Consider the following 12,743-nt stretch of genomic DNA (forward strand, 5'->3'; position numbering starts at 1 on the left):
GACCAGGATAAGTTACTGATAAAGTACAGAATAGGCCAGAAGTGGTGCTACGTGCCTCTCATCCCAGCTACTCAGGAGGCTGAGGCACTTGAGCCCAGGAGGCAGAGGTTGCAGTGAGCCAAGATCATGCCACTGCACTCCAGCCTGGGTGACAGAGTGAGACTGTGCCTCAAATAAATAAATAAATAAAGTACAGAATAAAGACTTCTGATTTTTTGCACAGTTAAAGAAAACTTGGCCAGGCGCAGTGGTTCAGGCCTGCAATCCCAGCACTTCGGGAGGCTGAGGTGGATGGATCACCTGAGGTCTGGAGCTGGAGACCAGCCTGGCTCACATGGTGAAACCCTATCTCTACTAAAAAATATATAAATTAGCCCAGTTGGTGGCGCCCGCCTGTAGTCCCAAGTACTCAGGAGGGTCAGGCAGGAGAATCACTTGAACTCAGGAGATGGAGGTTTCAGTGAGCTGAGATCACAGCACTGCACTCCAGCCTGGGCAACAGAGTGATGAAAGAAAGAAAGAAAGGAAGAAAGGAAGAAAACTTGACTATTACCTAGAAAAATTCAAATATAAATATTTTCTATTAAAACCTAAGTATACTAGTTGTTCTTTGCATATATGTAGACAATGCTTGAAAATCTGTTTATTCTTAAAATGTTTTAAAACAAAAAAATACAACAAATAATCAATTTGAACTCTCATCTTTTTTAAAATTCTCCTACTCCATCTTTTTTTCTACTTCCCTTCCTAAATCAAAGACCTGAGGAATCTGAGATCTCCTATCTTCTTTATGCACACTTTTCAAGATTTTCTAATAAACAATTATTCAAAGAAGAACACACAAAGGACCCCTGAGCAAACTTAATTTTAGTTACGCATTTCAGAAAACTTTACAAATCCCTCCACTTTAAAATTACAATGATTAGCTAAATCTGCTATTAAAGAAGTAAGTATAGGCCAGGCGCAGTGGTTCATGCCTGTAATCCCAGCACTTTGGGAGGCCGAGGCGGGCGGATCACGAGGTCAGGAGATCGAGACCACCCCGACCAACACGGCGAAACCCCGTCTCTACTAAAAATACAAAAAATTAGCGAGTGTGGTGGCATGCACCTGCAGTCCCAGTTACTCAGGAGGATGAGGCAGGGGAATGGCGTGAACCCGGGAGGTGGAGTTTGCAGTAAGCTGAGATCGCGCCACTGCACTCCAACCTGGGCGACAGAGCGAGACTCCATCTCAAAAAAATAAATAAATAAATAAAGTAAGTAAGTATAGCCTTTCCAGCCCCAGCCCCGGACCCTACAGCTGCGGAGATGTTCATGCCTAGGAAGAACCAGATTGCCATTTATGAACTCCTTTTTAAGGAGGGAGTTATGGTGGCCAAGAAGGATGTCCACATGCCTAAATACCTGGAGCTGGCAGACAAGAATGTGCCCAACCTTCATGTCATGAAGGCCATGCAGTCTCTCAAGTCCCGAGGCTACATGAAGGAACAGTTTGCCTGAAGACATTTCTACTGGTACCTTACCAATGAGGGCATCTAGTATCTCTGCCATTACCTTTATCTGCCCCAGAGATTGTGCCTGCCACCCTACGCTGCAGCCGTCCAGAGACTGGCAGGCCTCGGCCTAAAGGTCTGGAGGGTGAGCGACCTGCAAGACTCACAAAAGGGGAAGTTGACAGAGATACCTACAGATGGAGTCCTCTGCCCCCTGGTGCCGACAAAAAAGTCGAGGTTGGGGCTGGGTCAGCAACCGAATTCCAGTTTAAAGGCAGATTTGGTCGTGAACATGGTCAGACACCTCAGTAAAAATGGAGAGGATTATTTTGCATTGAATAAACTCACAGCAAAAAAAAAAAAAAAAAAAAAGTATATACAATTGACAAATATTTTTAAAGAACTTAATATTAATGAAATATCAAAGCACAAAAGAATATATAATATTAACTACCTTATCCAAAGCACTATTACTTCTATTAAAAAATCCCAGGTCAGTATGTCATCTTCTGAACATACACAATGAATAATCTCAAAGGCTATTTTCTACTCCCAATGGTTGCTTACTCTAGATCACTAACAGAAGTTGCACTAAACAAATACCTCTGCTGCAGATCTCTGTCTGCCTTGCCTCTGCGATCTTAATCCACATGGAATATACTATTACTCTAGCCAAGAAGAAAATAAGTCTTTCTTTTTAAGGGTTTTTTTGTTTGTTTTACCTTTTACTATATATTTTTTTTACTAAGTTAATGGGCAAAAGCATAAATATTTGCCATTAACTGTATTTTAAATTTCATTGCATCATTTCACATAATTTTTATTGTTTCATTAGGGTTTAAAAGGTAATAATAAAACTCACTTCCCACATACTAGAATTTTTTTTTTTTTTTTTTTTTTTTTTTTTTTTTTTTTTTTTTTTGAGACAGTGTCTCTCTCTGTCGCCTAATTTGCAGTGCAGTGGCATGATCACAGTGCACCATAACCTCAAATCCTGGACTCAAGCAATCCTTCCATGTCAGCCTCCCAAGTGGCTGGGACTACAGGTGCAAGCCACCACAGCCAGCTAATATTTATTTTGTTTTGTTGAGATGGGGGTCTTACTATGTTGCTCAGGTTGATTTCAAACTCCTGGCCTCAAGTGATCCTCCCACTTTGGCCTCCCAAAGTGTTGGGATTATAAGCATGAGCCACAATGTTTGGCCCAATATTTTAAAATAAAAAAATGAAACAAATACAACAACTAAGATTCCTATCTTTATACTACAGAATTGAAATAGAAAATCTGAAAATCTGAAGCCGTTGCTCACTATCAATAGCCATGGAGAGTTCATCCTTATTATTTAAATTAGTCTTACTGTCAGAAAGGCACTTATTAGCCAATCTGTTAAACAGAGTGAGGTTACTACTGATTCAAGACAGACCAGTGTTGTAATACCGTGACCCAATCTCTAGTTTTATAGGTGAGGTAACTGAGGTGAGACAGGTTATGCAACATACTCAAGATGACCACACCCTGAAATCACCAGATGCAGAGCAGAGACTCTACTCCAGATGTTTTGTTCCCAGTCTCCAATGTGTTCAGTTATACCATGCTGCCCTCTAAATTCACTACTGTGGAACAACTGATTTAGCCGGGCTAGAGCATATGAATTATTCTACATTAGTGAACTTCCCAGATCCCTGTAGCTTAACTCTTTAAATACCAGTACTTTTTAAAGTTATCCATTCTTTTGCTAGAAACCTCTCTAAAGTGAAAAAGCACAACTCTAGATTCCGTGGGTATTCCAGTGAACTGGCTCTGACATCCCTAATTATTTGCTTAAATACCAGGTCATGTGCCTTATGAATACATTCCTGTTATGCTACTTGTCTTCCTTGTGTTTTATTTTCATTTGTTTGTTTTAGAGATGAGGTCTCACTATATTGCCTAGGCTGGATTCAAACTCCCGGGCTCAAGTGATCCCCTTTCTCAGGCCTCCTGAGCAGCTGGGACTACAGGCATGTGCTACAATGCCTGGCTTGTCTTCCTTGTGTTAATTTTAGACCCCTCAGTGAACTCCCCATCATATTTGTGTTTCTTCAATACCTTCTTTATTTGGGGGAGAATGAAGAAAACAAAGGCAACATGGTAGAGTCGTGGTAGATGCTGATGGATTTTAAATGGCAGAGAAAAAATGAATTATTTATTTTCCAGACTTTTAAAACATCATTTCTACCAGCTACAGTACTATTTAGAGCCAACTTAGTTGCACAGACCTTTGGCCTCCACGTGAAAAGGTCTAGGTTTCATTGCACACGCCATACTTTGAGGTTAGTCTTCATCTTGAACTTGGATATCAAATTCACTTTGAATGCTTTTATTTTCTAAGATATAATGGCATGGTTTCATATGTTATATTTTGGACAGATGGAGTTTTAAAAATGCAATTATTTTTCCTTTCATGCCTCTTGTAATGTTTTGAACAAACTTGAATGATGAGAGAGAATAAAAGAGATAGCAGTAAAAAAATTTAAAAATAAAAAAACAAAGGTCTAGGTTTCTTCACTTTTTTTGAGTTTCTACTATCATTTCTTGCTGGTATCTATGTGTTATTACCAACTAATTTCCCTACCTTCAATATCCTATTCAGTTTATTTAAGCTTATAAAAATATAGCAAAAAAAAAAAATATTAAAGAAACACCAAATGAAGATTTGAGGATCTCTCCTATTACCAGATATATCAGCTATGTGGGGTCTTTTTGTTTGTTTGTTTTTGTTTGCTTCTGAGTTGTTGATAGTTCTGGTTTCTGGGTAACTGACCAGTAGAAAAGTTTGTAAAACTTATGAGATACTGTACTTCTCTTTAGGTCTATTCTATGTGAATTCATATACAATGTCCTTAAAATAAAGTGTTTGAAATCAGCTTAGGGGCCCAAACAGAGCCAAAGTAAACCTCTGACACTCTAAATCAGTGCTTCTCAAACTTTAATGTAAATGTAAATCACCTAAAAATCTTGTGAAAAATGAAGATTGTGATCCACTAAGTCTGAGGTTGGGCCCAAAATTCTGATTTGCCATCAGATGATGCCAAATCTGCTGGCCCCCATACTATACCTTTAGTAGCAAGGATCTAGAACACATCCCTCTTTTTTTCCTCTCCTATTTCTAAATTCTCTCATTCCTTTGCTTTTTCCTTTTCTTGCATTACCATTTTTCTTGCTTTAAGTCTGTCACTAGTAGAGTAACTACCTCAATAGTAATCATAGTAACTACTTAGCCCTGCAGATAGTCCTTAAACCTATGAAGGTTCCCCAATCTATAACGTAAGCTATAAAATAAATCAGAGCAGGGGCCGGCCGCAGTGGCTCACGCCTGTAATCCCAGCACTTTGGGAGGTTGAGGCAGACGGATCACCTGAGGTCGGGAGTTCAAGACCAGCCTGGCCAACATGATGAAACCCCGTCTCTACTAAAAATACAAAAATTAGCTGGATGTGGTCGCGGGCACCTGTAATCCCAGTTACTTGGGAGGCTGAGGTTGGAGAATCACTTGAACCCAGGAGGCGGAGATTGCAATGACTGGAGATCATACCATTGCACTCCAGCCTGGGTGACAAGAGCAAAACTCCATCTCAAAAAAAAAAAAAAAATTAGTGCGTAAAGGTCATAAAACTACAATATTGTCATAAACCTTTTCTAAATGTGATCAAAAATAATAGTCAATAGAGATGACTTTTTTTAGGATGTGTTGTTATTTTCATATATTTCTTAGCAATTAAATATTTTCCTTAGAATACAGTTCAAGCTGGGTGCAGTGGCTCACACCTGTAATCCCACCACTTTGGGAGGCCAAGGCGGGCAGATCACGAGGTCAGGAGATCAAGACCATCCTGGCTAACACAGTGAAACCCCATCTCTACTAAAAATACAAAAAATTAGCTGGGCATGGTGGCAGGCGCCTGTGGTCCCAGCTGCTGGGAAGGCTGAGGCAGGAGAATGGCATGAACCTGGGAAGCAGAGCTGGCAGTGAGCCAAGATCGTACCACTGCATTCCAGCCTGGGTGACAGCAAGACTCCGTCTCAAAAAAATAAATAAATAAAAATAAGGAATACAGTTCAAAAAAACTTATGATGTCATGTTTCTTAATAGGAAATCAAAACCATTTAGTCATATTAAGATTCAATAACTATTAAGATTCAATGAACTGAACTGCTAATTATGAACAGAATGATGGTACTTGTACTAATCTTTATAAACTGTTAATGAATCTTTTTTTGGCCTACTCTAAACTTATAAGAAAATCTGCTACCAAGGATATCTTATCCTCAAAAGATGAGCTTTTTTTTTTTTTTTTTTTTTTTTTGAGGCAGGGTCTCTCTCTGGGATGTAGCCTGTAGGCATGTGCCACTACACCTGGCTAATTTTTGTTAGTTTGTTTGTTTGTAGAGACTGGGTTTTGCCATGTTGCCCAGGCTGGTCTCAAACTCCTGGGCTCAAGCAATCTGCCCACCTCAGCCTCCCAAAATGCTGGGATTACAGGCATGAGCTATCACACCCAGCCAAGAGATCAGCTTTCTAATGAACTAATTGGAAGTATACAGGCCTTACCATCCTATACAATTTTCACTTATAGTTGTATCATACCAGATTCTATCAAACAGTTCATAACTCTCATAGGAATTGCTAGACTTAGAATGAGTTCTTTAATATAATAAATGTTAGCATTTGTAACATACAGAAGTGTTGTTCTTCCAGAAAGACTCTAAGATCTTAATGTGCGTAATCAACAAGCAGTAGTCTCATTTTACAGTGAGGAAACCTGAAGCACATCCAGATTACACAACCGAGTGAACACAATGGAAACAATGCGTAGCTTCTAACTTTAAAACCATCTTACAGTCATTATACACTATAGGTTGAACATTGCTAAACTTTCTTTAGGCACAGGAATGAATTTTTTAAATCAAAATTATATCAAATAGCTGGCTTCTCAGCAACACTTAGAAATATGTATAACATTAGTATAACATTAGTCTGTATAACATTCTGTATAACATTAGTCTCTTGACAGTACAGTGAGCTACAGCGTAAGTGGAATCCACTTCCGTGGTGTAGTTTTCACACAAGGAAATTGAAGCAGATAATTCCATTCCATCGAACCAGACAACAGTGCATTCTAGTGGTCAAACGACAGTATAATCAGAAATGTCTTCGGGACTCTGGACTAAAACTGAAACATCTAAAATTTAGAAGCTAAGAAGGAAATTTTACAAATATGACTTCTTGCAGATTTAAAGAAAATTTGCATTCAAGATTAAAATAAAGATGTAAAAAAAGAAATTACCCAAAAGCTCCAGTCACCACTCCAATTATGTAAATTTGGCCCCTGTTTTTTAACTACCACATTATTCTCTTCCACAGTTGGACTAAGATTTTCCTCTACATCTTCCTGTAACTCAGCGGCAAGGCTTGAATCCCTTTCATTCATCACCTGGAAACAAATATCAAACCATGTAAATTATTTATTGAGAAATGACCATTTTAAAAAGAAAAAAGTTAATGTTCACAACATATACATTAATTTTAAAAGGACAACATTTAAAAGACAGTAATAAATATGTTTTTGCTTCAATAGTTCATATAGTTATATATTTACTTTATTTTTTATTATTATTTTCTTTAGAGACAGGTCTCCTCTTTCACCCAGACTGGAGTATAGTGGCCCAATCATAGCTTACTGCAGCTTCGAACTCCTGGGCCAAAGCCATCCTCCTTCCTCAGCCTCTTGAGTAGCTGGCACTACAGGTGCACACCACTATGTCCAGCAATTTTTTTTTTTTTTTTTTTTTTTTTTGGTATAAGCGAGGTCTCACTATGTTGCCCAGGGTGACCTCAAACTCTTAGGCTCAAGCAATCCTCCTGCCTCAGCCTCCCAAAATACTTGGATTATAGGCATGAGCCACCTCACCCAGCCAACTTCATACATTTATACATGAAACAAAGATTTTCCAACTACTATTATGTGCTAGATAGCTTGGTTGGCACTAGGGATACAAAGATGAATAAAACAAATTCCTCAGTCTCCAGAAGTGCACATAATAGTGCCAACATAATGAAACCCTGTCTCTGCTAAAAAATACAAAAAATTAGCCAGGCATGGTGGCCTGTAGTCCCAGCTACTCAGAGGCTGAGGCAGGAGAATTGCTTGAACCCGGGAGGAGAAGGTTGTAGTGGGTTGAGATCACATCACTGCACACCAGCCTGGGTGACAGAGCCAGACTCTATCTCAAAAAAAAAATTGGCTCATTGGGCAATTGCTCAAGTAAGAGCACTCATCAGGGAGTTAAAAAAAGAAAAAAGAGAATATGGAGTAGGGGAGTAAGGAGGAGTAGTCATAAAATCATAAAAGCATATGGGCCAGGCACAGTGACTCATACCTATAATCCCAGCACTTTGGGAGGCTGAGGCAGGAGGAACTCTTGAGCCCAGGAGTTTGAGACCAGCCTGGGCAACATAGTGAGACCCTGTCTCTACAAAAAAAAATCAAAAAATTTGCCAGGCATGGTGGCAGGTGCCTATGGCCCCAGCTGTTCAGAAGGCTGAGGTGGGAGGATTGCCTGAGCCTGGGAGGTCAAGACTGCAGTAAGCCACGATCACGCTACAGCACTCCAGCCTGGCCGGCAAAGCAAAACCCTGTCTCAAACAAACACTACCACCACCAAAAAAAAAAAAAAACAGCGTATGGTGAACCAGGATCCTTAAATACCTCTGCTGCTGCTGCTGCTGCTCCACTTAAGCTTGAGGTTCTTTTCTTTTCTTTTCTTTTCTTTTCTTTTCTTTTCTTTCCTTTTTGAGACAGAGTCTCACTCTGTCGCCCAGGCTCCAGTGTAGTGACACGATCTCGGCTCACTGCAACCTCTACCTCCCAGGTTCAAGCGATTTTCCTGCCTCAGCCTCCCGAGTAGCTGGGATTACAAGCATGTACCACCTCACCCGGCTAATTTTTATATTTTTAGTAGAGATGGGGTTTCACCACGTTGGCCAGGCTGGTCACAAACTCCTGATGTCACGTGATCAGCCCGCCTCAGCCTCCCAAAGTGCTAGGATTACAGGCATGAGCCACTGCACCTGGCCAAACTTGAGGTTCTTAAACCCTATAAATAACCATTGCCATGGGGGAAGCCCCTAACCATGATGCTACTGATTTGAGGCTCTCTGGAGAAAGAAATTCGTAAACATGAGAGGGTAGAGAGGACCTCCTCCACCTGAAGTATATCCAGCAACCTCCAGAAAGAGAGGGAGAAACCAACAAACCTGGATAGAAGGGAAGGAAACATACAACAGCAAAAAAATAAAACAAAAAAAACTGAAACTGAAGTCCATAAATTGATCTAATAAAACATACAGAATTTATTAAAATAATTTATATAATAAAAGATAAAAGACTGGCTTTTGTGCCTCTACAACATAGGTTCTAAGTTAACTTCAACATCTGCTAAAATGTAGCAAATGGCAAATCTTCATGGCTTTAATCAATATTGGGTCTCAAATTACAGTTATAACTGGAGATCCCACTGAATTTAAACAAGGTATCCCCTACAATCTTAGGAGTTATTCAACAAAAAATAGACAACAAATAGGTATGCCTCATTTTAACCATCCGAACTATTCCTTTGCCTAAATACTCCACTGATCGTGGTATACATTGCCCTAAAATATCCTATTGTGGCCACGGACACTCTGTCCCAATTAGTAATAAACTAAATTTAAATCAAGTCTTTAGAGCTTACAAATTGACTTTCAACGAAGTGGGACCACAGGCTGGGTATGTTGGCTCACACGTATAATCCCAACACTTTGGTAGACTGAGGCAGGGGGATCACTTGAGGCCAAGAGTATGGAGAACAAGCTGGGCAATATAGCAAGGACCCCCCTCTACAAAATGTTTAAAGATTAGTCTGGCATAGCGGCACACACATGTAGTCCTAGCTACTTGGGAGGCTGAGGTGGGAGGATTGCCTGAGTCCAAGAGCTGGAGATCACAGTAAGTTGTGATTGAACCATTTTACTCCAGCCCAGGTGACAGAGCAAGACTCTGTCTCAAAACAAACAAAACAGTGAGACCCTGTGGACCGCCACTCTCAATGCCCAGTTAAAATTATACAATCCAATATAAAACAAAACAGGGCCTTCAAAGACTGAAACTTGTTATGTAAGACCTACTTCGGCCGGGCATGGTGGCTCACACCTGTTATCCCAGCACTTTGGGAGGCCAAGCCGGGCGGATCACGAGGTCAGGAGTTCGAGACCAGCCTGACCAACATGGTTAAACCCCCATCTCTACTAAAAAAAAAATACAAAAATTAGCCGGGCGTGGTGGTACGTGCCTGTAATCCCAGCTACTTGGGAGGTTGAGGCAGGAGAATTGCTTGAACCCAGGTGGTGGAGGTTGCAGTGAGGGGAGACCATGCCACTACACTCCAGCCTGGGCAACAGTGCGAGACTCCATCTCACCAAAAAAAAAAAAAAAAAAAAAAGAAAGAAAAAAAAAACCACCTACTTCGTGAGAAAGTAACTATTCCTACTGCTTCTCCATTTAACAGCCCAATTTGGCCTGTTAAACTTGGTAAGAATGAATGGTGCCTCATGGTTCATTACCACATCCTCCATGATGTCATTTTACCCAGGAAGGCCCCTATACCCAATATTATTGAAATTACTGACTATTCAGTCCACAACTAGTAAATATTTTGCTGTGATAGATTTGGCTAATATGTTCTGTTCAGTGTCTCTTTCAACACCTCCTCAGCCATAGTTGGTCTTCACCTCCAGAGAGACACAATATCTCTTTAGCTGGCTAACCACAGAGTACACAGTCTTGCCCTCATACGCAACCTTTACAGGAAAAATCTTAATTGCACCAAATTTTCCCCAGGAGCACAAGTATAACATTCCATTGATGACATCCTCCTCTGAGGACAGTCTTTTGACACACTCACAAAGGAGCTCACAAAAGGAGGATGGGCCATTGCGCCACACATAGTGTAAGGCCTACCACCTTGGTTAAATTTCTGAAAATTATTTGGTCTCTGTCACCCAGGCTGGAGTGCAATGGCACAAACAGGGGTTACTGCAGTCTCAACCTCCTGTGCTCAAGTGATCTTCCTATCTCAGCCTCCCAAATGGCTAGGACTACAGGTGCCACACAACCATGCCTGGTTAATTTTTCTTTTTCTTTTTTTTTTTTTTTTTTTTTGTAGATATAGGGTCTTGCTATGTTGCCCAGGCTAGTCTCAAATTCCTGTCCTCAAGAGATACTTCTTTCTGCCTTGACCTCCCAAAGTGCTAGAAGTACAGGCATGAGCCACTGCACTGGGCCGCAATGGCTTACTTAAAGTCAAATTCAAATTCAGATGGTTCATGTCAGTCATCAAACATCAAGGGTAAATTATTACCAGTCTCAGTCTACTTTGTTGGCCTCACCCCTCCCTCCTCCTCTTCTGTACCTCATCTGGGTAAGTGATAAGAAAGTCTGGGTGCTCCTTCCTTCATCTTGGGTGAGAAATTCAAGCAATCCCCTGTCTGCATACTGGACCTCTCACCCTGGCCCCACTCCCTAACCGTAACCAGAAAAAAAGACATGGAGCCAGTTTTTTCCTGAGGCTCTCTGAAGCCATTTGGGGGCTGCTTGAGAGGCCTGCCTTGCTCTCCCCAGAGACCTTAATTATGTAAGTAAAAGATTTTTTCAGGGCCGGGAGCGGTGGTGGCTCAAGCCTGTAATCCCAGCACTTTGGGAGGCCGAGGCGGACGGTTCACGAGGTCAGGAGATCGAGACCATCCTGGCTAACACGGTGAAACCCCGTCTCTACTAAAAACACAAAAAATTAGCCAGGCGTGGTGGCGGGTGCCTGTAGTCCCAGCTACTGGGGAGGCTGAGGCAGGAGAATGGCGTGAACCCGGGAGGCAGAGCTTGCAGTGAGCCGAGATGGCACCACTGCACTCCAGCCTCATGGTGTGTGTGTGGCATCATCAGTTTCTACACCTGAATCAACTTTGGGGTGGGGGTCCATTCTGGCTTTCTGGGGTGGCTACAATAGATTCCTGTCTCTCTGCCTTATTACCCGTGTGGTCCTTAGCAAAGTCAATCTCTGTACGTCTGTTCCTTAACTCTACAATAGAGGAAATAATTTTATCTCTAGTCTAGACAATAAGCTTATTGAGAGCAGGGATCATGTCTATGTTAATCACCATCTAATCCCGAACACCCAGTGCCAGGGACATAATTGAATCAGTGACTGATTGGGTTCATGAATATCCAGCTTGACTATTTCATAGTAATGTTTTTCAAATCAAGTGAAATAACACACTCATTCACTTGTTCATTCAACAATTATTTGTGTACCTCCACCAATCTGTAAACCACAATGCTCTTCAAAAGATATGGCACTGACCGCAGTTCTCGAAAAGTAAAATATATACACACAAACCAATGTAGCAGGAGGTGTTCAGAATCGCAGGCGCCCCTCCAATAAAAGCGGGGTTTCATCCTGAATATTAATAAGAACGCTTTTGTCAAGTAAGGTAGTAAACAAATGACAAAACTAGACTAGTTGAAATCAAAACTTGGCTGACAGCACAGTGATTTAAACTATCCGGACGCCTGTAACAGGGCTGAGAATGAAAAGAAGGGGACGAGGCTGGAAAAACGTGACACTGGGTCAGAATCACGACCATGGGGCCTGACCCAAGGGGCCTGGGACTGAGACATCCGCACCAGGACATTTCGGGATCAAATTCAAGCCCTCAAAGCCCACAGGGAAGCAGATGTCCCCACCACCGCCCGTAGGGAAAGCGCTCGCAGAGGCACTGGAAACCGTTTCCTGCGTAACAACTTTCCACATTACTCCCAAGAGCACGAAGGAAAGGGAAGGGAGGAATTAACTGTAATCTGAGAAGGTTCCAGCAATCACCGTGAGAAAAAGTCGGGTAAAGCCACCGATGGGAACCTACCCCAGCGAGGCCCGCTTACCTGGCGGACAGTCGGAGCGCCCTCCATCGCGGCTCCGTGCGCCGCCGCGGCACCGCCCCGCGCCCACCTCCAGCGCGCGCTGCGAGCTACGGACTCCGCGCGCCTTCTCCGCCGGCCCTCCGAGTACTTCCAGCCGCAGCTCCTTGCGCCCTCCGGCGGCCGTGAAGGACTCCTGACGAGGGTGTTATGGGTTAGCCTGGAGGCTTGTCTTTCTAGGGGTCACAAGGAGCCTTAC

At 42.0% G+C, this 12,743-nt stretch overlaps 1 protein-coding gene and 1 pseudogene across 2 annotated transcripts in view; one reads left to right on the plus strand and one right to left on the minus strand.

Moving 5' to 3' along the window:
- The window catches only part of GRAMD1C (GRAM domain containing 1C), a 105,506-nt gene extending 92,866 nt beyond the window's left edge, over positions 1-12,640 (minus strand). The window contains exons 1-3 of one of the 2 annotated variants that reach the window (XM_050778793.1): positions 12,509-12,578; positions 11,967-12,026; positions 6,824-6,970 (exon numbers count right to left, since the gene is read on the minus strand). In XM_050778793.1, coding sequence (XP_050634750.1) covers positions 6,824-6,967 — 144 coding nt within the window. In that variant the 5' untranslated portion in view covers positions 6,968-6,970; positions 11,967-12,026; positions 12,509-12,578. Of the gene's footprint in view, positions 1-6,823; positions 6,971-11,966; positions 12,027-12,508 lie in introns of both variants that reach the window. The other variant, XM_050778792.1, reaches the window with a different exon arrangement.
- LOC126947786 (40S ribosomal protein S10-like) lies at positions 1,293-1,807 on the plus strand (annotated as a pseudogene).
- Positions 12,641-12,743: the final 103 nt, after the last annotated feature.

This window comes from Macaca thibetana, chromosome 2, assembly GCF_024542745.1.
Source record: "Macaca thibetana thibetana isolate TM-01 chromosome 2, ASM2454274v1, whole genome shotgun sequence".
Taxonomy (NCBI): Eukaryota; Metazoa; Chordata; class Mammalia; order Primates; family Cercopithecidae; genus Macaca; species Macaca thibetana.